This window comes from Camellia sinensis, chromosome 1, assembly GCF_055761805.1.
Source record: "Camellia sinensis isolate YWXY chromosome 1, ASM5576180v1, whole genome shotgun sequence".
Taxonomy (NCBI): Eukaryota; Viridiplantae; Streptophyta; class Magnoliopsida; order Ericales; family Theaceae; genus Camellia; species Camellia sinensis.
Window position 1 is genome coordinate 103,709,829 of NC_138961.1, and position 27,246 is coordinate 103,737,074.

Genomic DNA, 27,246 nt, shown 5'->3' on the forward strand with positions numbered 1-27,246 from the left:
AGAAGGGGGGGGGGGGGGGGGGGGGGGAATAATGGTGCAAGAAGCTTAGTGGATTGTACAAAAACAAAACAAAAAGAAACTTACTGGAGATGATGAAGAGGGAGAGTTTTCTTGCAGGATTCTAGGATGTCCCACAGGTTTTTCACCCCCATATTTGCCCTACTTCTCACACGAACGAGCGAGAGAGAGGGAGAGAGATGGGGTTAGAGTGACGTTGGAAAGCTTGTTTTGCAGAGATGAGAGGGAAATTTGGCAAGGCGAATTCTGAATTATACATTATGATGGTTTTGATTTTCACAAATTTTTAAATTAAAAATTAATTTAATGAAAAATAAATTAAAGTATTTATCATTTACATATAACTTTTTTGGGGAAAAAAAAAATTGACATTTATTTTGTCAAATTATTTATTTTTCAAAAAAAATCTAAAAATTAAACCAGTAAATCAACACACAATTTTAAGTTGACCTGATAATTAAAACTTGACGTTTTGAAGTGTACTCTTTCCATAGTCTCAAGTCCGGGTCGGCCCTGAGGGCAGGCAAGAGGGGCCTGCACCTCGGGCCCCCAAATTTGGACTGAAAATAAGGATCCCCAAATAAAATTTTGTGTTTTAGATTAAAAAAAAATGCCCAAATACTATAGACCCAATTGAACTGATCGTGGCTCAATTGTAAACGATATTGCCAAACTATAAAGTAACAAGACCAGTTTTTTTTTTTTTTTTGAGTATTTGTAATGATTGATTCTTATCTTAATATATAAAAATAAATTTTTATTTATAATTTTAATAATTATATGCGCAAATAATTTTTTTATGGCTACAAATAAATAAAAAAGTTGTTATAACTTATCGTTTTATCCGTGAATTCTTTTTTTTTTTTTTTTAATGTAAGAAGGGTCTCATTTCTGAAGCTCGCCTTGGGCTTCTTAAATCTCAGGGCCGGCCCTGTCTCAAGTTCAAAACTTCTTAACACACAATTTTAACTTGATGCTTTGAAGTGTACTCTTTCCATGGTCTCAAGTTCAAAACTTCTTTAACACACAATTTTAAGTTGGCTTGGTAGTCAAAATTTGACGCTTTGAAATATACTCTTTCCATGGTCTCAAGTTCAAAACTTCTTGGGTGTAAATAATTTATTGGGATCAATTGTGAATGGTAAGATTGCTCTCCAGATTAATCGATTCATTGGGAAAGTAATTAAAATAAATAAAATTTGGTGATAAATTTACATTAATGTGCATGGTGCATTTAGGCTAAGTTTGTTGGTCATAAGGATATGTGATGGTAATTTTGTAGATGTTAAACTTGCCCAAGCCGAACCTAATTTAAGTTATGGCAAGAGTTGCCTAGGCTACCAATTGTGATATGTAGTCCGAAATTTTCAAGCTTGAATTTGCCCCGAATCCAAAATGATGTCGTTTTGGATTTTTTTTTTTTTTTTCTTTCCTTTTTTCTTTCTCTCTGTTTTGAAGATGAAAAGAGAAGAGAAAGCAGAAGCAGAAGCAGAAGCAGAACAAGAAGAAAAGAGGAAGCAGAAGCAGAGAAGAAGAAGAACAAGAAGAAGGAAAGAGAAGAGGAACAAGATCAGCCAACAAATTTTTTTTCCCCCCTTAATCTTCAGATCAGATCCACTAGAAAAAAAAATAAAAAAATAAAAAATCAACAACATCTTCATCAACACATCATCATCATCATCAACAACAACAACAACATTTTCATCAACATCATCATCATCAACACATCATCATCAGCAAAAAAAAAAAAAAAAGAGATTCAGATCTGAATCTCCGATCACCGTCATCACCGTCGATTTTCCTCCTCCGCCTCCGTCTTCTTCTCTTCCTCCTCCTTCTCCCTATCTTTTCTTCTTCTTCTCTCTTTCTCTTCTCTTCTCTCATTTCTCTCTCTTGCCTCTGTTTGTCTGTGTTCAAACAAGAAAAGGAAGAAAAAGAAAAAAAAAAACAAGAAAAGGAAGAAAAAAAAAAAAAAGAAAGAAACCCAAAACGACGTCATTTTGGGTTTCGAGCCAATTCAAGCCAAACGATTTCAAGCCCTCGAACAATTTTCCTAGGCTACCTAGGCTTAACTTGCAATCCAATGTTATCGGTCCAAGTTCAATCTGAGTTAAGTTTGAATTACACAAAAAATTGAGGTTATGTTTGGTAAAATTTTCTAAATATGATTTGAGAATAGAGATATATTTTTTGCGTGTGTACATGCACACGCATCTAGGTTGATTAATTTATTAAAATTAGCCTTTATTAACATTTTTATTAAAAAAAAAAAATCATTACAAACTTTAAATAAGTAATTTATATAATGCGATAAATATAGAAAGGAGAGAGATAATAATTGAAGAATCGTTGCACTATTGTGGTGGTCTTTGCAATTTCTAAGTGATGAAAGAAAAGAGTAGAGTGTTGTGTTATGGTGTGTTATTTGTGTATGTAATATATTGAATATAATGTAACGGTTCAAATTATTTTAATATCCTCCAACAACTAATAATTAATATATATATTTAATATTTTTATATAATTATATATACAATCCGGGTTTTGGATTTCTTGAATTATTTAGCTCTCTACTCAAATCCGATCAAATTTAATTTGGACTTTAAAATTTATGTCCAATCCCTTGCCAAATTTAAAAACAAGTTGCCCAAGCCCTAATAAAATTTAGACTGGGCTCGGATTGAATCCACCGAAATTACATCTTTACATTAGTTTACAGCTTTTGGCTTTATGTGTTTTTTGTATTAAAAAAATATAATTCTCAAAATTTTAATCTTATAAATTTATTTTTAATCAAATTAATATTTTGAATTTGTCTTTTCGAAATCTATTCAACTAAAAGTTTCTCAATTAAATAAAAATTTTAACACAATTAGACTTCACTTTGAGGATTAATGAACAATTAACGTGAAAATAAAAATTAAAATGGATAATAACACACCGTTAGTAACAGTTAAATCATCTTGTGCACACAATAAATTTTAACTGTATTTTTTTATTTATATATATATATATATATACATGTGTATATATATATTTTTGGATCCGAAGATACATAGTTTTTTTTTTTTTTTTTTTTTTTTGAAACTAGGAAGATACATAGCAGTTTGTACAGTTTGTAGCAGTACCCTTGCATAAAAAAAAAACAATAAAAAAAAAAACAATAGACCATACGAAGAACAACACTTAGTCTTTGCTGAAGCAATAAAAGAAAAAGAGTAGTGCTATACAAATAAATTTTTCTTATAAATTGATGTTTCACCTAGAATATTAACAAGTTGGGTCTCATTTCACATTCTAAAGTTGTATCACTTCATGCCACATCAATTTGTAAGAAAAATTTGTAAATTTTTTTTTTGTTTGTATAGCATTTTCCAAAGAAAAAAGATGAGCAACAACGGCTATAAATTCGCCAGTGAAATCATTAACAATAACACCAATACATAAGGGCAGAACCAAAACCAGAACCAGAAATTTTATAAGGGCGGTCAAGATGTGCATAAAAAAATTCAGTTAACTTTAGTACATCATTGGCTACAGATTATTTTTTATTAAAACGGTCTGAAATACGTATTTAATGAGAAAATTAAATAAATTTAACAAGTTATTTTTTATTATTTTTTAAAATTTTAAATTATTAATTAGATCTCAATACATAATCAATTATATCATGCTTTTAAGTTATTTTGTTAATTGACATAATCTAATAAACAAAAAGTTTATATACCTCTTTAATTTTTTAAAATTAAAACAAAAATATATATAATATGCACCTCTAGTATAATAAAATCAACTCCATCAAATTGATGCAATTAAATGATGTGTGAAAAAATTTGAGATCATTTCATCATACATTATGAAATACTGATAAAATAAATAGCTAGTAAAGTAATTTTCATCAAATTAGAAACTATTTATGCATTCTACAAATATTCTTAAAATATAGGGGTGATATTGTAATTTTGAAAAACTTGGGAGGGTCATTGCCACATCTCGTCCCTGTGTAAGTTCTCCACTGCCAATTAGGAGTGGGCATGGGTCTGCGGGCCTGTCTAGCCCAGCCTATTTTTTTTAGAGCGTGGGGATATTATTTTAGAGTAATGATTCATCTCCCTTTTTTCCCTACACCTTTTGACCCCTTCTCTTTCTCATTGGTTATCTTTTCTTTTTTTTTTTCTTTTTTTTCCTGCTCCTCCAATCATCCCCTGTCACGTGGCAAAGGGAGTGAGGGGGTGATCCCCAAAATGGGGTCCCAAGCATTATTCATTATTTTAATCCATAATGCAAGACTAGGTTTTATATTCAACCCAATGGGTTGGGTTTAGGAATTATACTTTTAGCTGGCCTGGTCCGATCTAATCCGACCTGGCCTGCTACATATTTAATTTAATTAATTAATTAATTTATATAATATATTGAAAATATATATATTCCTTTTTATTGTTGGCCATATGGTTTGTAAGATGTTCAAGTAGTTAATATTTTGCTAAAGAAAATGACAAAAAAATATTTAAAGAAATTTGAAGTTTAAACTATGGAATTTTTTTAATTTTTTTTTTTTAGTTTGATATACTACTAATAGTTAGGTTTAAAAAAATTTGAACTAATGAAATTATGGATGTGTTTAGTTTAAAAAACTTTGTAATGTTTTAATTGTTAGAAAATAATAATTTTTCGACAACTTTAATGTGAAATTAAAGTAGGACTTAACTGTCGGTTGAAGTGGGTCTAGGTGGTTTTGTATTCTCCTAAGTGAAAAGATTACAATATAAAAATGATGGGATGAAACTATTGAGTTATGAATGAGAATTATCTCATAAAGTGGGTATTAATAAAGTTGGGCTTAGATTTGAACTTAGTCTTGGTTTGGAATGGGCCTATGCTTGTACTTTTCATGTGCTAGGTTTGGTTTTGGTCTTGGACTTGAACTTGGACTTAATTTTGAGTTTGGGTTGAACTATGTTGTATTGGATTTAGCTTATGCATATGTTTGAGATTAGACTTGGATCGAGTTGTGACTCAACATTCGTATCTGTTTTGCGACCTATCTGTTTGAATTATGCAAACATCATTATATATATTTATATATATATATATATATATGTATATATTAAGCACATGAACTTTTTAAACTTTTGTAACTCTCATCTTTTGATGATAGAGTTGATGATCATATTAGTGGCCATGAGTTTTTAACTTTTGTAGCTCTAGCCCTAATGGCTAGAGTTAATGGCATTTCATAACCCTATCGATGTTAGTCTTCATAGCTAGAGACTTCCTACTCGTATAAATAGAGGCTTTTTCCCTCCAACTTAGTAGGATGATTTTGAAGAGATTTTTGAGATAGAATTGAAAATGGTGTTTTGAGATAATATAGTTGGACATGGTTTTTACACCAATGAAATTCTTTTCCTATCTTATTTTTCCTAATCCTTTCTTTAGTTCTTGTTAAAGAGAGAATGTTGTCATTGTCAATTCACCGAAATTAAACAAAAGGTACTTTTGACTTGACTAGTTCCGACCGTTGTATCTTGGGAGACAGATTCCGGCATACCTCCAGCACCCACGGTGAAGCGGCGAATATATTTTAAGAAAACTGTGGTTTCACACAGATTTCGGTTTGCTTCTTATTTCTTGTTTCAGTTTACTATTTTATTCCAAAATATTTGTTATATATTTTTGTGCATCAAATTGTAATCTCCAACATAAAGTAGTTCTATTATTTATTGTTTTGTAATATGAATTTAATTACATATGAATCATTTATTTTATTACAATATACATTGTTAGGTCCCTACTTATTGCCAATTCTGCAAACAAACTTGTTTATTTGAGTTGTAATTTGTCCTCTGTTTTGGTCTTCTTGCTCGAGCGGAAAAAGCTACGCTCAAGCGGAGTTTCCACCTTTGCAGTATTTTGGCTCGTCTGAATAAATACTGTGAGGTGTGATTTACGCTCGAGCATAAGTTCCTGCGCTCGAGCGTGAACCCTAGTTTGGAACACGTGTTTTAGCGTCTCCGCTCAAGTGTCCATTCCTACGCTCGAGCGGACATCGCAAGTTATAAAACTACAGTTTGCTCCAAATCTAGGGTACGACTTCCAGATATTCTTTGAAGGTTTTAGGATTTTCTTCTGGGGCTATTTTGCTAGGTTTCTCTGATGTTTGATTGAATATTATACTCATGGTTTGACGAGTATACATCAAAGAGTTGTTTGTTTATTCGACTTCAAGAGTGTTCTTCTTCGATGGAATCTGGAGATTCAAGCGCGGAGTATTAGAAGGAGTTTGATGTTGTGCGCAGTCGTTGATTCGACAATGGATGTTGTGGATTCAATATCAGTCTAATCAATTCTGAGACAAAGGTTGTGGTGAAAAAGATACAAATTATTGAAGACAAATTGACAACATTTGGCTAATTTGTTTGCTATATTTGTGCTCTACCTTCCTTTCATAGTGGATTGATTTGTGACGTTTTGCCCGTGGTTTTTTAATCACAATTGGAGATGCTTCAATTGTGATTTTTTCACATAAAAATCATTTGTATCGATTTATTAATTATTGAAGCGACAATCTAAATCACTTTCGTATGTGCTAGATGATTTAGATTTTTAGTTTTACTCGGTTGGATTGGTACGATTAAATATTGATCTAATCACGAATTACTTAAGTTTTTCATACATTTTGTGCAACAATCTTAAAACAAATTTGATATTTCTCACTAATTTAGACAAACAGATTCATATCAATTTGTATTAGATTAATTTCCCCATTATTTCTCTGCTTTGCTTCTGTGGGTAATAAATAAAATAAAATAAAGTAAATAAAACATAAGTTGCGTTTATGTTCCGAAGTCACCGCAGGAAATTGTAGAATGACAAAAGCCACTGTTTGATACTTGAAGTTCAATTTCTAGGTTTTTTTTATTTTAGTTTTTAGTTTTTTATGCTACTTATTGCTAGTTGTTTATTATTTTAATTTCTAGGTTGATTGATTTCTAATTTCTTACCATGATTTGCGTGCTTATTTATTTCTAGTTTTCTAAAATTGTTTGCATGTTACTTGCTTCTAGTTTTCTAAAATTATTTGTATGTTTTGTTTTCTAAAATTTACATGATTATTGCTTCTACTTTCCTAGAATCATGATTTTGTTCTCTAAGATTATTGCATGTTTATTACTTTGTAGTAATTTGATATAACTCTTGGCTATTAAATTTTAATTTAATTATTTAGAATTATGAGGTTTTTTTTTTTTTTTTTGAGTAACTTCTCTAGCATTTTATTCTTTAGTTAATTTTGCTATTAAATAGATTGCTAGAAAAGAAGAAAAAAAATATTATTGCATTGCATGAGAATTTACAATTTTTTTAGATTATTTGTTTAATAATAATAATATAAATTCATCTTGATAAACGAATATGATTTTTCACAACATTTCTATACTTCAATATCAACCCCCTTTATTCAAGTTACATCAACATATTTTATATCATACGCTTCTCATAGTTTACTACGCCAATCCCAATTCACCAGTCTCTATGATATAACTAGTCATTCCCACCATAGCTAATAATCAACATTATACCCATTCCTATTAAACAAGAATTCAATTTCATAAATTAAAACCCAATTGAAACAAAACTTCATCTTTAGAACAAAATTCAAGACTAGGGTTTTAATAAAATTATAACTTTTACTTTAAATGACTCAAACATGTTCTAATAGCTTAAAAATTTCAAAACCCACAAGGAATCATAAGTTTAGCCTCTCTATTTCAAAATCCTAACTTTTTCTCACATGCATTTCAAAAAAATATCTTTCAAAAGTTGTGTTTTCATGCAATAGAAAATACCACAATTTTATCCATACGAAAGTATTGAAGAGAAGTAAGGAAATCTCTACCTCAAGCAAGAAGAGAAAAAAGCCCGAAAATCCAATTTCGACGAAAACATGATCCGCTCAGATTACAAGGAAGCTCTCGTCGTGCTCTACGTTTTGGATGGAACTAGGGTGAGATTTTAAGTGAAAGAAGATGATGTTGGAATTTAAGCTTCTGTGTAAAATAAATAACGAAACAAATCAAACAAATAAAATAAATTACTTATAGAATTTATTTTACCGAACCGAATAAATATTTAAAAGATAAAGTTGAGTGTGTGACACTCTGTCCTTAAGACAGATTCGCCCCGTTACGGTGCTTACGGATAAAAGGCGTCTACCTCCCAAGATACAATGATCTTCACAAATTGTGGTAGCACTCCAAACAATTTGTTCGGCAAACAAAATCTCTGTTTTAAACTCTCTGAATTTTCTCCTAAAATAATACGAAGAATAATTAATGCAAGAGAGCAAAAGAAAGGCAACAAAATCAATTTTTTTAGTCTATTTTCGGATGCCAAAGACTGCTGGAAATGGCCTCTATTTATAGGCAAACAAACTGCCTGAACAAGTATGAAACCAACCTGAACAGGTGTAATTTTGAATTGAACAGATGTAGTTTAAATTCAAACAGATCTGGAGGCAGATTCAAACAGATAACTGCTGTTGGTTTAAATCTGTAACTGTTGGGCAGTTTCTGGCAATTTTAAAACTGTAAAAACAGTTTGAATCTGTTAGGAATTTTTGGACTGAATGAGGTAAAATTTGGACAGAAAATTAAATTCAATTTTGGCACAAAATTGAAATTTAATTTCATTAAGAATTTTTGGAAAAATTCAAATAAATTTTATCCAAAAAATTAATATTTGAAACGACCCGACCCACAACCCACACCCGGACAGACAGATGGCTGCGCCCGTGTGGTGGTTTGAGCCAAGATTCACTTTGTCCATAACTCCTTCCTTCTACAAACTTAGGGTGCCCCTTGGGGCCCAACCCAAGTATTGCCACCTAGAACTTATATACACACATAAGTTCTCTTAAGTTTCTAGTGTGAGACTAGCCTTATAAGGAAACCAACATAAATTCTTTAAATGTCCAATTCCATAAACCTGTAAATGACGTCAACTTTCTATTCACTCATAAATGGTTTTGACGAACCGTCTTCACCGTGTGACTTGTCATGCAGCACGGAACACGTCACCTTTTTGGACCCACCCCAAAAGACATTTCGGACCCACTCAAAATTGGGCTCAAAGTTGGCCCAAAATAAGCATATAAAACCAAATTTTCCAGCAATCCCCCCACATGAATGGAATTTGACGAAGAAAAAATGCAACAACATGATCTAATTAGAAAGTACAGAAATTGGAAGTATTCTGCAGAGGATAGGTAGCTTTTGGCTTTGAACCTTCCCTTGTAAGACATTATCGGATTTACTAGCTAACCAGTGAACATGATGTCTTGAACTGTTTAGCCGGTTGTGTAAATCAAGACAATAAAAATCACATAGTATATCACCAGACACAGTTTAGTTCTCACTATTGTGTTCATTTTGGCCCTGAACAACTTGGTCTTTCATGAGTACTCTAGAGAATTGTAACCCTTCACAAATCTCATAGAATCGTCCCAATTCACACTCACATAGGTGATTCTTATGAAGAGTATACTGCCATACTCCACTAGGTTTACCTAGATATAAGAATCATTGAAATTCTACTTAACCTAAAAGGCTGCAGACATCACTATTTCATCATAGAAATGGGTAGGAGTTTGACTCCCCAGTGATCCTTTTGAGTTATACACAACTCGGTTCTCCCTTTGAACCTAGACCTTGGGATCTCCAGTTAACTAGGTTGGGTTGCCATTGTGGTAACTCTTATTTAGTAGGCTTAAGTCCTATTTCCTTCGATGAATTTTTTACTAACTCTCTTGCTAACCCATTGGTTAATGGATCCACTATGTTGTCTTTAGACTTCACATATTCAATGGAAATAATTCCATTAGAGAGTAGTTGTCTCATGGTGTTATGTCGACGACGAATGTGTCGTGACTTACCGTTACACATATAACTCTGTGCTCTACCAATTGCTGATTGACTATCACAATGTATGCATATAGCAGACACCGGTTTTGGCCACATTGAAATATCTTCAAGAAAGTGGCGAAGCCATTCTACCTCTTCCCCAACTTTGTCTAAAGCTATGAATTTTGATTCCATAGTAGACCTAGCAATGCAAGTCTGTTTGGAAGATTTCCAAGATACAGCTGCACCACCAAGAGTAAAGACATACCCACTGGTGGATTTTGAGTCTCTAATATCCGATATCTAGTTTGCATCATAGTATCCTTCAAGTACTGCTGGATATCTAGTATAATTCAACCCAATGTTGCGAGTAAATCTGAGGTATCTTAGAACCCTTATAATTGCTTTCCAATGTTCTACTCCTGGGTTACTCGTATATCTACTTAATTTACTTACTGCATAAGCTATATCCGAGCGAGTGCAATTCATCAAGCACATTAAGCTTCCAATAATTTGGACATACTCTAATCAAGAAATACTTTCCTGTACATTCTTAGAAAGAAACAAATTAACATCCACAGGTGTTATAGCAAGATGATCATCATCTTTGCTGAATTTGTAAAGTATTTTCTCATTGTAATGAGATTGTGACAAAGTATAACCTTCTGATGTTTTGATAATTTTCATACCAAGAATTACATCAGTAATCCCCATGTCCTTTATGTCAAAATATTTATTCAACATTTTCTTGGTGGTTTTAATCATGTCATTATTACTACCTATAATAAGCATATCATCCACATAAAGACATAATATAACATATCATTTGTTTGTGTTTTTGATATAAACACATTTGTCACATTCATTAATTTTGAATCCATTTGACATCATTGCTTTGTTAAATTTCTCATGCCATTACTTTGACATTTGTTTTAAACCATATAATGATTTAACTAATTTACACACTTTATTTTCTTTTCCTGGAAGAGAAAATCCTTCTGTTTGTTTCATGTAAATTTCTTATCTAACTCACCATTTAAGAAAGCGATTTTCACATCCATTGATGAATTTCTAGATTATACAACGATGCAATAGCAATTAGCATTCTAATGGATGTTATTCTAGTAACCGGTGAGTATGTGTCAAAATAATCAAGACCTTCTTTTTGTCTAAAACCTTTGACCACAAGTCTTGCCTTGTATTTGTCAATTGATCCGTCTGCTTTCATTTAATCAAACAAATAAAATAAATTATTTACCGAAATTATTTTGCCGAACCGAATAAATATTTAAAAAAACAAGTCGAGTGTGTGACACTCTATCCTTAAGACAGATTCGCCCTGCTACGGTGCTTACGGATAAAAGGCGTTTATCTGCCAAGATACAATGATCTTCACAAATTGTAGTAGCACTCCAAATAATTTGTTCAGCGAACAAAACCTATATTCTAAACTCTCTGAATTTCCCCTTAAAATAATACGAAGAATAATTAATGCAAGAGAACAAAAGGAAGGCAACAAAATCAAATTTTTCAGTCTATTTTCGGATACCAAAGACTGCTGGAGATGGCCTCTATTTATAGGCAAACAAACTGCCCGAATAGATATGAAACCAACCTGAACAGGTGTAATTTTGAATTGAACAGATGTAGTTTGAATTCAAACAGATCTGGAGGCAAGTTCAAACAGATAACTGCTGTTGGTTTAAATCTGTAACTGCTGGGCAGTTTCTGGCAATTTTAAAACTGTAAAAACAGTTTGAATCTATTAGGAATTTTCTGACTGAATGAGGTAAAATTCGAACAGAAAATTAAATTCAATTTTGGCACAAAATTGGAATTTAATTTCATTAAGAATTTCTAGAAAAATTCAAATAAATTTTGTCCAAAAAATTAATATTTGAATCGACCCTACCCATAATCCACACCCGCGTCCGGCATGGCATGACACGGCTCGGCTGGACGGACGGTGGTGGTGCGCGCGCGTATGATGGTTTGAACCAAGGTTCACTTTGTCCATAACTCCTCCCTTCTACAAACTTGGGATACCCCTTGGGGCCTAACCCAAGTGTTGTCACCTGAACTTATATATACACATAAGTTCTCTTAAGTTTCCAATGTGGGACTAGCCTTACAAGGAAACCCACATAAATTCTTTAAATGTCCAATTCCACGAACCTGAAAATGACGTCAACTTCCCATTCATTCATAAATGGTTTTGATGAACCATCTTCACCATGTGACTTGCCATGCGACAAGGAACATGTCACCTTTTTGGACCCATCCCAAAAGACGTTTGGGACCTACTCAAAATTGGGCTCAAAGCTGGCCCAAAATAAGCCTATAAAACCAAATTTTCCAACAGATGAAACCCAAGCTTGAAAGCTTAGGGTTTTCGAAAATGGAGGAAAGAGAGAGAAATGAGAGAGAAGAGTAAGACAAAAGTGAGCAAAAAGTAACTTTTTAAAGTGATGATTCCAAATAAACCGCTCAAGTAGTGAAATAACGGGTGTCAAAGACACAAGACGGCTGAAGCGGCAAAACTTGCACTCAAGCATAGAACTCAAACTCCCAAAATCCCAAGTCGTACAAAGAACGGACTGCTCAAGAAGACCAACCTGCGTTCAAGAGAACATCAACACCTCTCAGAATCTTACACTGTAGGCAAAAGTCAAGCACTCGAGTGCTCAAACTTGTGCTCGAGCGAAGAGGAAAAATTCTCAAAGTGCTATAATCCACCTTGAAGCCTTTAATACCTTGTTTACATTATGATCCAAGTTAGTTCTACACTTCTATATCAGTTTGGATTTTTTTGTTTTTGAAATCTTTCATCTATTCAACATGATTACAGGAGAAGGTTTGAATGGTAACAAGATGAAGGGAGGAAAGCAAGGGTAATGAAAAGGTGATAGGGCTAGTGGAAAAGTGGTGAGAGTGGTAGGGAGGTAGAGATGAGACTAGGGGCTGTAGGTTACGTTTGTGATGGCGATGAAGGATTGCGAGGCAAGTAAAGGTAGAAGTAATAATCGAAGAGGTGTAACATTCAATTGCTAGAGCAAGGCACGATGACGGTGACCCAATACGTGGCAAAATTTGAGGAATTGGCTCGTTATTCGACTCGATACGTAGTCGATGACGAAGAGAAAGCACTGAAATTTGAGTGGGGTTTAGACCCTAAAATCAGAGGAAGGGTTTTGCCCTTGTGACTTCCTACTTTTGCAGATGTAGTGGACACAAAACTAGACGCAGAATGGGGGGTGGAAGATACCAGACGGATTTGGAGCTTGAAGAAAGAAAGTCAATCCCATGTGGGACCAGAAAGAAACAACCGAAGACATGCAGTACCAAAACCGTACTCTAGGGCACAACTACAACAACAACAACTACAACAACAACTGCAACAGCAGTACCAGAAGGAAAGCTTTCAAACAAGATCAGCTTGGCCGATCCAGTGTTACTATTGTCATCAACAGGGGCACAAGAAGAATGGGTGTCCCCAACTCGTCTAGTCAGGAAATCAAGGAGAAGGTACGAAAGCAAATGCACAAGGGATTGACGAGCAGAAGACATGGAAGAACAAACTAGGTCCAGCCAGTCAACAATACCAGAGGGAAGAAGGCAACAAGAGGCCTGGGCTCAATAATAATCATACGCCAACTGGCAGAATATTTGCACTACAAGAAGAAGAAGACGAAGACCTCACTAAGCAGTACCCTGAGAGCGAGAAATACAGCGCATATGAACCCAAGGAACTGAAGTATGAGCCTTGGTTAACCTAGAAAAAAATGTAACTAACCGGTTAGAACTCGTTTGGAATGACTTTTTGTAATCTGAACGTAAATGGTGTAAATTTCCCTTATTTAATCCAGTCTTAGAATTTTGGGTACACATTTTATTCGTCGCATTCATTCATATCTGCAATTTGTGTTAGGACATAGGAATTATTTGTGCAATTTTCGAGGCACCCGACTCCGACCTCATCTTAGAAATAAATTCGTTACTCGTACGTTAGCAATTATCGATAGTTACCAAAAGGAGGAGATGACTTACCCATCCAATGGAACGCTTTTATTATTTAAGGGGGATAGATTAGTTTCCATGATTCAACACAACAATTTGACAAACGCAATGGCATCAGCAAATTACCAAGGGATCAATTCTTAGCAAGAACATAAATCACCAAATCAGGAATTTGGCAATACAAGCCCTCACACTGGAGCAGCAACATCATTACCCATATAGTGAACAGTTCAAGAAACGCAGGAGATTAACTTATCTCCTTAGTCATTAATCAGGGAGGAATTCGATTCAAAACGCTATTATTAGAATAAGACCAATGGTGGCTTGGACAAAGGAAGAAGAACTTGAGAGAAGAATATGATCTGGCTAATTGCCCACAACAATTTGAGACATGAAGAATGATTGAAATTTCAGGGACAAAATTGTTTTAAGGGGGATAGGTTGTGAAGCCCCTGAAAAAAATGTCTTCTCTTTAAAAACCCTTATGTTTGAATTATTTCCTTGAAAGCCCCTTAGTTTCTTAAATTATTTCGAATATTGTTGGTTAGCTTTTTTTAAAATTTTATTGAAATTGGAATATGCTAGCCGAATTAGGTTCCGTAGTCTAATTTAATTTAATTCTACATAAATAAGGTTCCAATACATGAGTTTTATTCCAAGCCCTCACTTCTTTTATTAATTTCAAGAATTACCCCAAAAATAGTACATGTACTTTTTATACTATAGGTACCATCAAATCAATTTGAGATCTATATATATACATTGGGAAATGTGTCCATAGCACCTATATATTGAATAAAAAAATTTCCCATTTCCTTTCCCCATGGTCGGCCAACCTAGGAGAATGTGAGGGACCTATTTTCAAGACTTGTAATTATGACATTCTAGAAGCTCTAGTACCTAGTACCCTTAAATCTAGGGTTGTGTTCCCAACACTATTTCCATTCCAACTAGAGGCCAACTAAATATTGTCTAATCACATGATTAAGTTCCCTAATCACTCCCTATTCCAGTAGACTCCAAGTAAATCCAAAATTTTCAATCCAATTCTAACTAGTGGGCCTTTATGTCTTTTTACACCAAAATTGCCTATAAATACAAACACCCCTCTAGCATGGCATACACAAACAACACACACTCACATACATTCGGCTTAGAGGAGAGCAAGAGAGAAGTCTAGAGAGGGAGAGGAAGGAAGAGGAGAGCAATCTTGTTCAAGCCTAGCAAGTAAACCACAACACAACTCTCTCTTTTATTTTCCTTTTTCAAATACATGTTCTTAAGGGATCTACCCATTGTTTTTAGATGTGTTATTAATGATTTCCTTGTGTTAAAAATGATAAGAGTTGAGCCATGATTCTACCTCTCTTGTAGTTCCCCTCATTTCGATACAAAACTATCTTTTTCATACCAATCTCTCAAACTTTCCAAAGGCACACCTTCAAGCTAATTTTATGAGTTTAATATATATTATTTATCATGTTTTCATCACAAAAGAAATGAAAAATTTCCCATAGTGGATCCCTTTCTCACAAATCTTCTTGTTTTGGGTATTGTGCCTTAAGAATCTGTTTTCATAGCCAACTTTCAAAATTTCTAGAAAAATGTAGAAAATTATTCTGGACCTCCATTTTATGTCAAAATCTTCCTTAAGGAGTTATCTTTCAAATAAAATTGGTTTCATTGAAAATGAGTGAGCGATTTGTGAGAAACTCCAATTTTTGTAACGGTCGACGAATCTGGACAGCGCTGAAACATTTCTTAAATAACTAAAAATCTAGAAAAGCTATCACATTTCCAAAACATGTTCTGAAAACTAGATTAAATTCTATACGAACCATAAATAGGCCGAGTTCGGTAAAAATCTAAAATAGCCCTTTTGATTTTAATCTTTTAATAGTACTGAATTTGGAAATTTAGTTTTGCATGAGTGTTTTATGTTCTTGTGTACATGAATATGCTTATTAGTTTATGATCATGTCTTGGTATGGTATTTCATGTGTTATGGTTATGTTCCTTATCTTCTTCATTTTAATAATGGTCATGCTTATGTGGATATTACTATCTTGTTGAGTTTGCTCTAACTTGACTTAAAACATTGATCCAAACGGAAAACTTAATTGGGATGATATGGGGTTTTCGATCACTTGAATAATGAAGAGATGATTGTCATGACCCGAACCCGCCCCTGTGGGTTAAGGACATAATCGGCTAGTAATCATGAGATTACCTACGGCCTCAAACCAAACCAAACGTATTTTAACAGAGTTAATGGGGGCCAAATGGAAGCAATTTAAAACTTTGTCCATAGAGCTGTGCTTACATGGCACATCGTAACAACCATACATATGCACATTAATAACTCACAACAAAATATGTACCACACAAGGTTCTGTACATACAGGATCATAATAGTCTAAGTCAACCCATCAAAACTATATACACCATATTCAAAGACTTCGCCCACATGACAAAATAAAACAGAATGACAAAAAGGCAAAGACGGGTCTCGTGCGTGAGACGCGAGGGCTGACTCTTCAAAACCTTTGTTGTTCCACACAGACATCACTGATGCTGGGTCTGGACTTCTCTTGGCTCACCTACAAATACATGAATGAGCGTGAGCGATAGCCCAGTGAATAATATCAAATACAGAAGTTATACAACCAATATGTAGAACAACATGCTTCAAACGGCCTTGGGCCCAATTCATATTTTTATTTAACATACATATACATAATTCAGGTCAAGTAACTATGGTTCCAAACATACTGGCCTTTGGCCCATTTATCTTTCATTTGTCAGAATGGCCTTTGGCCCATTCAGATTTTCATGTCAAACTGGCCTTTGGCCCATTCAACTTTCATTCATGTCAAACTGGTCTCTGGCCCATTCGTTTATTCATATCAAACATTTGTCCGAAATTCAAACTAGCAAACTTACAAGGCTTATAAGGAAATAAGCAATTGGACAAATGACGACTTCAAGGTATCGATATTACTCACAGTGATCGGTTGGTTGGTTTGCCCTGGAGCTCGACTCTACACATTCCATGAACACAAAAGGGTCACAAACAATTCGATCCGTTCTAAATTCACATATTCCTCTTTAGGCTTCATTCTTATCTCTTTAACTCAATTACAATGCTTAATACATGCCTAAGAGTACTTAGAAGTGAAAGAGAATAGAAAATGAAACACAGAATGCCCTTTTCAAAATTTCAGAAAACAGGGTCCCCGCTCGAGTGGACCCTTGAGGCCTGCAAAAGTATTGGATATGTTGAATTTACGTTCGATCGTGCACTCTGACACTCGAGCGGAAGGCCTCTCCACATGCCTCCCCGCTCGAGCGTGAACTTCCACGCTCGAGCGGACATCCATGTCTGAAAAAATATTAGGAGCACGAATTTCCCGCATGAGCGTCTCTTCTCCCGCTCGAGCGGACATCAAAAATTCTGGATTTTCCAGAACACATTCTTGAGCTTCAACTTGATGTTCAAAGGTTCTAAATGCATGATTTTGGCTCAAACTTCACATATATATATATATATATATATACTAGCATGGTATAAACACTAAATTTCAACATTATGAAGCATAATTCCAAGAATTTCTCACATGCAAATACATCAAATTCTCAAATTAACCCAAACTCATCACCAACACATCAAATTCAAACATGCAAAGCTCCCATCTCCATGATCTACACTTGCATGTGAGAGATATTCATGATTCTCAATTTAATTGGTGAAGAGATGATCAAATACATGGATTTCAAACAAGATTCATCATGGATTACACAATTTATGCTTAAACATGGAAATTTATAGCAATTTCCTACATGCATGCCTCTAATGACTTCAAATACAACAAAATCAACTCAATTTCCTCATAATCAATTTAATTCATGTTCTTGACCATTATTCAAACTTGAATTCTCAAGATGGTAACTTACAATTTATGAATTCACTTACCTAGAGGCTTAATTCTTGAGTGTAGCTTCAAGATTACCAAGTTCCTTAGCAAATCTCTACTTTGAGCCTCTTCTCTCACTAAATCCGGCCCCTCTCTCTCTCTCTAGAGCATAATTTCAGAAGTTGAACTAAAAAAGAAATAAAAATGAGAGTGTAATGGCCTTAATAAGAGCTCCATTGGTCACATTATTTTAATATAAAATAATTGAGCACTGATTCATCAAATTCAATCTGATTAATTTGATCCGAATCAATTTCTAATTAAATTTCACCGTAGTCTCTAAAAATTACGCTAATCACAATGGCGCAATCAATTTCGGATTCTGTGGCCGATAAGGCCTTCAATTTAATTTCCAAAGTAGACAATCAAACAGATATTCCTACGGTGAACAGATAGAAATTCAAAACTACATATTTTCACATAATGGCACACAAAATCATATTAAACACATAATCATACTCATATTAAGGACTAATTAACATATTACGGAACAGGGATATCACAATGATAATGTGTTATGTATGGATTGATGGAATGTGCTCCCCAATTGAAGGTTAAGTCTTGCGCGAGCGGTTGTCGCGTAAACCCTGGAATGGAACGGACGTATTCAGACTCTTTGCGATGGTTTGATTGGTAAGATAAGGTTGGGTCCGGATGGGACATTCAGGAAGATAAAACTTTTTTGGAAGGATAAGGTTGGATTCAGGAGATAAAATCTTTTTCTTTTCGTTGTCCCTTTTGAGGCCCTGCGGTTGGCGCTACGCGGTATATAACTGTTGGTAGGCATCCGAGGTTAGTTCTGTAACAAAGCAGCAAAATGGGAAGTTCCGAATAGTCCGGTGTCCAATTCTTGTGGTTGGGAGGATGAAATCTCTTTAGGGGATTTCTAGAATACTAACCACTAACATTATAACCTTGTTAGCTATTTGAATGACATGCTCATTTTCTCTATTATTGAAATTGCTGTTATTGACTTGAATATCATGATTCACTACTTGTTTGCCATAAATGTGATGGTGTATTGGATTGGGAAAAAGGGACGGGGTGTGTGTGCGTTTACTGGGCATTTAAAGCTCACGGCGTTTCATGCCAGGCATTAAAGACTATTAGGCTGGTCGAAGGCAAAGCTGAAGTATTTTAGGACGTATGGCTATCCTATGAGAGTTAGGAACTAGTTATGTTAAACGTGTTTTGAGATTGTAAGTGATAGATCCCATATTGTATTTAAGACATGATTTTTGTAATTTGTATATATAACATTTGTAACCTATCCTTATACTCTGTTAACTCATGTAGGCCTTGTGTTAATACCCTGTCAAGATCTGTCAACAAGGTAGCTTTGCTATCTAAGGTGGTTGGACTTAGAAAGGAGGCTATTTTGACTCCTCCGACCTCCCTGGGATCTTGCTTGGTTATTAGCCAAAGGACTTATTAGTGACATTTCCTACTCTTGTAACCTTAGATAAACCCTGTATTTAATGGTTAATATATTATCTGATGTTCCCGATTTTTGGGGCGTCACAATCTCAACGTTTCAATTATTCCATGAGTTATGGTATTATGTCCCCCAGACAGCGCCTCACTAAAGGATGCCACAAATACATATTCAAAAAGGACATTCATTCGTAGATACAAAATAAGATTCCAAAACATCATTCTTGAACAATTCAAAATATATTTCGAACATATCTTTATAGAGATATTACTCACAGTGGGCTTGTACAAACGCTAGATTTCGGGTGTCCAACCTATACAAAACACATAACAAACATACATTGAAACATATCACTCAAACAAATATCTTTGATCCATTTCAATCCCAATTCAATTCAATTCTTTAGAGGTTTCTAACTTATTATTTCCTTAATTAAGCTGTCACAATGCCTAAGAATGCTTAAAAGAACATGAGAATGAAAATATGTACATGAAAGTGTTTCATTGTTGAAAATAGTGTGTTTGCTTGGGCGGACCTCTGGTCGCTCGAGCAGTCTGGTCGATCTACAAAAGTACTGGTTGGTTTTAAAGTAGGCTCGATGGTCGCTCGAGCGGACTTTTGGTTGCTGGAGCGGTCTACAAAGCTTTACAAAATTACTGGATGATCGAAATGTGCACTCGAGCGAAGACTCCATCGCTCAAGCGATGAGGTCAAATTTCTCAGTTTCCAAAACAGGATTTTGAGCTCCAAAACATAAGTCTACCATTCAAAGACTTGCATGGCTGGTCCAAACACTTAGAAATGTTTTGTAAAACATGGGAATTGTCACGACCCGAACCTATCCCTAAAAGTTTAGGCCATGACAAGCCTATACTTAGGCCTCAAAGACAAAATTTCAAAATATTTAAATGACATCGGGGCCTAAAGCGGAAGCAAATCAAATAGTAATGTCCATCGAGCTTGTGCATACATGATAACAGAAATAATTAAAACAATGTAAACACACTAGTGTACATATATATATATATATATATATATATCTCACACACATATACATAAAACTTAAGTAAATACAAAATTCTACCAATACAAGGTTAAAGTCTCAACACAGAAGCGCACTTTGGGTGGCTTGACTTGGCAGGTTCACAACAAAACTCCTGAGGCTGACCTAAGGATGGTCTTCGGATTGATCACCTACATACAGACAAAATACGGAGTGGGCGAAGCTCAATGAGTAATAATAAAGTGAAGTGAATCAAGTAAATAATCTAGATTCAAAAGAAGCATAACACCATACTCTTCCATATTTACATCATCCACAACATTATTCCTTTTCATATTTACAAAACGGCCTCAGGCTCACCATATAACAAAACGGCCATGGGCCCACATGTATCAAAACAGCATCGGGCCCAATCGAACATCAAAACGGCCTCGGGCCCAATTGAAAACGGCCTCGGGCCCAATCAAACATCAAAACGGCCTCGGGCCCAATCATATATCATATTATAAATAATTCACCTTTCATATCCATATTCCATATCATAGATCTTATAACTCATTCATTCGCATACACATAATTCCATAACATCGCAACATTTACATATTAAAATAAATATAATGAACATAACTTTACAATATTATTACTCACAGTGACGGGCTTCCGGTAGTAGTTGGGCGATGTCCTCGTCTTGACCTACAATCACAATTACATAACACAACATATGAAGTTAACCGATACCTTTCTTTTCTCTTTAATCAATTAGTTATGTTGGTTCTAAACTCATTAGTCCTCAATAGGTCATAATTCGTGTTTAGAAAAATAGGAGGAAATGAAAGGAAACTAAGTTAGATAAAGAATTCGCATGAAATCGGTAGACAGAAAGTGAGCAATCTTCACTAATTTGAGCATATCTATTTGTGTACTTTGAATTTGGGAGTGAGACCACCATTGGAAACTAGACTTTTGGGGCTTGAATTTAGGCTCAATAATCACTTAAAACGGAGTCCGGATGAGAGAGATATGCTTATTTGAAGTTGAGCTGAAACATGAGAGTGCCGCACGTGCAGGAAATCCAGGGCACATGCGAGGGCACGTGCTTTTATTTCAGAATCAAAAATGTTACTGGGAGAAGGCTCCTACACGTGTGCAAAGCCCCGCTACACGTGCGGCTCTGGGCAAAAATTGCTATCCGAAAATACTAGTTGGTTCTAACACTTGTTCTTTCATTTTCTAAGCTAGATTTCAACTTAAATCATTCAAAATCATGTAAAACTAATAGAAAATATGAGCTTATGGTTGTTTTCTAAATCAAAACACCAAAAATACCATGAATCTTTAAGCAAGGAAAATCAAAATCCTTGTTTAATTCTTTATCAAACTTTTCCAAAACTTCTTCTTCTAAACTCATGTAGATCTTAATTTCATATAAGATTAACCATACAAAACCTCAAGATTAAGGCTCAACATCTCATAATCAACTTCAAGATAACCATATGTAAGGAAATTGACTCCTAAATCAAGTAAATCTAAGAAATCAAGATTCAATTCTATGAAGAGAGCTCATTTTAGCTTGTACTTCAAAATCCTAACTCAATTAGGTGTGAAATCTTCATCTTGAGTCATGAATTCAAATAATTAATAAGTTATTCCCAAGAAGTTAAGTTGATTTCTACTTACCTTGAGTCAATTTCTTGAATTCAACTCCAAGTCTCTCAATTTCCCATGCTTCTTCTTCAATTTCATCTTCAAATTTCATGGACGTTTAGCTCTCTCTCTCTAAAAGCTTTCTCCCTCTCTCCCTTTCTCTTTCTCTCCAGATTTTTTTCTTTTCCTTTCTTTGTTGAGTCTATCTCCACAAGGCCCATATACTATTATATCTTTACTTTGTCTCATAAAACCTATAGCCAAAAGCGTATCTCAATGATAAGAGCCAAACATGACTTAACGAATTAGCTAAAATCAAATTTCAATTAAACTTCATAGATGACTCTAAAAATTATGCTGATCATAATTATGTATTCTATTCTGGTTTCTGAAGCCTTTAAGACCTTCAATTTGCAGTGCAAAGTTAACCACCAGAACATACCTTAACGAATCAGACAAAATAAATTTTGAAGTAACTTTCCCAAATGGTTCTAAAAATTTCCATTAGCATATCCATGTATTCAATTTCGGTTTCTGAACCCATGAAGGTCGGAAATTTCAATTTTAAAGTCGTAACTCAACAGATAATTCCTCAATTCAAACATATATCATTAAATTAAAGTACATTAACCCATAATTAAATAAAGATAATTTCTGATACGTATTTTGGGGTCGTTACAGGAATATAACTAATTTGAAACCATAGATTCAAAACTCCATAAATTTGACAATATGAAAAACAAAACCTCCATGCATGAGGAGTTTTAAACTCATTTCTTCATAATTCTCAAACTATGCGCTTGGTTCTTAGAATTCACAAACTCAAACCTTCAAATTCTCAAAATCAAAGATATAGATGCAATTTAACTTCAAATCCAACAAAGATGATAGAATTCGTGCTGAAGACAGTGAAATATGATGGAATTATGCATGTATGTTCATTCTAAGTCAATTTTCATCATCTTCAAGTTAATTCTACAAATTTCCCCATTTAATCTTAATTCTCATCATGAGTACACTTCTTAGTTAGGTGAAGTACAAGAATCAGAGGTCAATTTCTTACCTTAAGCTTAAATTTGATGATATACAAAACAATTCCCTTCAATTCTTCCTTTTCTCTCCAAAATTCTTCTTCTCTCTCCCTCTCTAGAGTTGTTCTCTCTTTCTCTCTAAAATCTCAGCTCAAAAGAAGAAAAAAATGAGCTTAATCTCTTCTTAAGTCATTTGTAAATAGGTAAGATTAGCTTAGGTAAATTAAGTATAGTTAAAGCAAATTAATCTAAGGGGTACTTACGTGTAGGTCCTAATAAGTGGACTTATTGTCTAATAGGTCCTATGAGAAAATTTGTTCATAAAAAAAGTCACTAATTGTAAGTTTTAGTGACAATTTATAAAAATGATGACAAAAAAAAGTCACTAATTGTCAATTTTTAGCGACATGTATAAAAAATTGTCACAAAAAATTATTTTTAGCGACAATTTTACCAAGACTTATTTTCAATAGGACTTGATGGGAATTAAATCTAATTATTAGGACCTATTGGTAGTTTACTCTTAATCTAACTTACATTTAATTGATTATTTCTAATTACTTTTAATTTGAACCAACTTTTAATTAAATTTCCCAAAAGGCTCTAAATATTAAATGAAACTAATTAAAGTCAGCAATTCTGGTTTCTGAATTCATCTAATTTTTTAATTTATGATTCAAAACGTGCATTCTAACATATATTCTATGATTCAGACAGATACATATAAATTAAACACATAACATACATTTAAAACTTTAAATCTCTCATAATTAGATAAATGCAATAATGATATGCATGTTGGGGTGGTCACACGGACCTATGTTGTCTACCAATCAACTACGTGATTACCACACACGAGGGGTGGGCGCGGATCGGTTGCGGCTACGAAACCCCCAATCCGCCATCCGTCTGCCAAATTGGCGGATTGGAGAAAATCAATCCGCATCTGTCCGCCAATTCGGCGGATGCAGATTGAGCGGATTGGCGGATTGGCAGATGGATATGATTCGGTTTGGCGGTTGAAAATTTTACGAATTTTCAACATAATTCAATTGTACACTTTCTAAAAAAAATAACATTTTCAACATATCACATTGAAGAGGGTAATGAATTTAGAAGAAGCTGAAGATATCACATTGAATTCAAGCTTGGGGCTCTATATGCTCAAACCCAAAAATCTATACCCCAAACCCACAAATTATATAAGCCTATTTGTACATATATACATATATCCATACATATCAGAGAAATCAGATTGTTTTGGACTAATTTAGAGGAATTTGAATATCTGTATTCTCAAACCCAAATATCTGCAATCGAAATCCACAAATTATATAAGCATATTTATACATATACACACATACATAGCAAAGAAATCAGATTAATTTTTGGACTAATTTAGAGGAAGTTGATCAAAAATTTAAACACTAATACACAACACACAGTTACAAAATCAAGTTCCTTCAATACCAGAAATCATCACAGTTCAAAAACAAATAAACAAAAAATCATCACATTAGGAAATTAAAATCAATCTTCACAGTTCAATACCAGAGATCATCACAGTTCACAAACAAAGCCCTAATTAATTAATTGAAGCCCTAAAAAAAATAAGCAGATCTGTACAAAGACAAGAAGAGAAGACAAGAAGCCGAAGCCCTAACACACAGTCGCCGATCAAAGACAAGAAGAGAAGAGAAGAGAAGAGAAGAAGAGAATAGAAGAGAAGAAGAGCAGAGAAGAGAAAAGAATAGAAGAAGAGAAGATTACCTGTTGCTAGCCGATCATCGACAAGAAAAGAAGACACAGAACACAGTCGACATCGCCGACACAGACCACAGTCGCCAATCGTCGTCGACGCCGATCGTTTCTCATCTCCTCCATTCAGTGAGAGAGAGAGAGAGAGAGTTGAGAAAGAGACGAACTCAAAACTTAGGGCTCAAACCTGAAATGAAAAAAAAGGAGGAAAATACTGGGTGAAAAGGAGGGGAAATTTGTGTGGGGCGGGCAGGTCGAGTACATCAATAGAAATGGCAGATCACCTCCAACCCGCACCCACGAAAATGCTATTTCTGGACCCGCAACCGCCCGCCAGGTGTCACGCATCCATCCGTTGTACCTCAGGTTGGGTCGGGTGTAGCGGGCTGACTGGTCCGTTGCACACCCCTACCACACACTAAATTAGCGAACCCGCCTTGTTAGATAATTAAATTCATCATTTCCTACTTAGTTCTCACTTTCATTAACCATATTTGGAACAAAACGAGATTTTGTTATACTACCAAATACACCATGTATTTTAACATTATATCACAATGTACGAATAAAAGAGCCTAAAAACCAGCTCAAATCAACCTAGCAATACCAATATCTTGTTAAACTGAGTGCAAACTGGTCGACTAGTCCTTTTACCAAGCGATTGTTGGGCAGATGATTCACGGTCAATCATTGATCTATTAAGGCCAAAATGCTACATTTTTCACATTTGGACCATTAGGCTGGTTGACTCTGTTTAGGTCATAAGTGCAATTCTCAAATCGTAAAGGATTTTTTTATTTTTCATTGATACTCACCAAACGTACAACAATACATATTTATGGCCTTAAGGGCAAATAATTATCAGCAATACAACATTAGTGAGAAGATTCTCATGCATTTAACCACGCAATAAAATGTTTTTACATGTATTGAGAAATAAATCTCTACTTAGTGTTCTCTAATACAAAAAGAAGAGGAAGAAGAAAATGGTGTGCTAGTTCTCAAAGCTCCAAGCTTTCCCCTTAAACAAGGTTTCTAAAAGTGGTTGCGGTTGCGGTTGCCGTAATACTTGCGGTGATGCAGTTTGCAGTTGTGAGATGTAAAGACTGTAGCATAACACTTGTGGTGATGCAGTTGCGGTTGCGGGATGTAAAGACCGTAGTGTAATTTTTTTTTTAAATTTTTCGCACAATTTGAAAAAAAAACTTATCAATACGCATATAAATATTTTTTAGAATCACATTTATTGGGGTTTAAAATTGATTTTGATCAATTTTTGATAATTTTTAAGTATGATCCAATATATTTCATATATTTAAATCACTATAAAATGAGTTTTTTAATATTTTATTTCAATAGTTAATGAGTTTAAGAATATTTGATTTTGAATGTTTACGAATTATTCTTGACCAATACTTGAACTAACTGAATAAAAAGATTTACAATTATTAAATGACATTATTATAAAAATAAAATTACGCTATAAACAAAAATATTTTTTAGGCATTTTTTTAGACAACACTTTATAGTTAACTAAATAAAATTATTTACAATTAAGTATTAAATGAAATGATTATAAAAATAAAAATAGTGCCATATACAAAAATTATTTTCGAGCTACTGATTTTATTTTATTTTTTTAAAGACATTGTTTAGACAACATATTACAGTAACAAAATAAAAAATATTTATAATTAAATATTAATTAAAATGATTATAAAAATAAATATAACTACTGTTTATAAAAATAAATACAGCCACTGTTTATATATATTTTTATTTTATATGCTAATGTAATGAAATAAAAATTTAAAAATAAATTATAAAGAAAAAAAATCTATATAAGATTTTTTCTTTAGATTTGGATCACTTGAGCATTTTTTTTTAATTTTTATATAAGCTTTTGTTTTTGTTTTTGTTTTTATTTTTTGTTTTTGGAAAGGAAGCCATTTAGAATATTGTAAAAGTGTATAATGGTGTGTAACGGACCGTTACGACCATTACATAATACCAAAACTACCGTTATACATGCGAATTTTCGTCACACCGATATAACAGCCGTAACGGGTAGCGGTAACTAACACAACCATTATATAACGGCGTTATGTAATAATTGCGGTTGTTTTTTAAAATCTTACTCTTAACCATCATAATGTTGCAATACATCATTAAAATAAAAAAAATTAATTTTTATAACTATCATATCACTAGAAGCATATCAAATCCTATTTTATAGAATTATTTGAGATTTGGTCTTTCTTAAGAGATTTTAACCTAATTAGTCCTTCTTAACCTAATAAGTCCTCTTATAGGAAGTGTTTGATAATATGATTTATCACTTAAAATTGAATGTATTAAGTGATAATCAATTAAGTCCGTTTGATAATCATAATTGATATCATTTAAAAATTTAAGTAGCTCTTAAAATGTATGCTAAATTTTTTTAAAAAAATTAAGTTATATG

General features: G+C 33.8%; 1 protein-coding gene and 1 long non-coding RNA gene across 4 annotated transcripts in view; both read right to left on the reverse strand.

Annotated features, from left to right (window-relative positions):
* Positions 1-296, reverse strand: part of LOC114323982 (single-stranded DNA endonuclease family protein) — a 29,395-nt gene extending 29,099 nt beyond the window's left edge. The window contains exon 1 of the mRNA XM_082881445.1: positions 85-296. Within this exon, the coding sequence (XP_082737571.1) occupies positions 85-152 (68 nt within the window). The 5' untranslated portion in view covers positions 153-296. The remainder of the gene's footprint in view (positions 1-84) is intronic.
* Positions 297-16,268: 15,972 nt separating this feature from the next.
* On the reverse strand, positions 16,269-25,067 carry LOC114323980 (uncharacterized). 3 transcript variants are annotated; one of them, XR_014336850.1, is made up of 6 exons: positions 24,795-25,067; positions 20,998-21,042; positions 20,431-20,540; positions 19,622-19,659; positions 17,911-18,038; positions 16,269-16,537 (listed from the first exon to the last, which is right to left on the reverse strand). It is a non-coding gene; the product is annotated as an uncharacterized LOC114323980 (long non-coding RNA). The 3 variants fall into 3 exon arrangements; XR_014336851.1 differs by lacking the exon at positions 19,622-19,659 and having other exon boundaries at positions 24,795-25,066; XR_014336848.1 differs by lacking the exons at positions 16,269-16,537; positions 17,911-18,038; positions 19,622-19,659 and having other exon boundaries at positions 20,269-20,540; positions 24,795-25,058.
* Between the last annotated feature and the right edge of the window lie 2,179 nt (positions 25,068-27,246).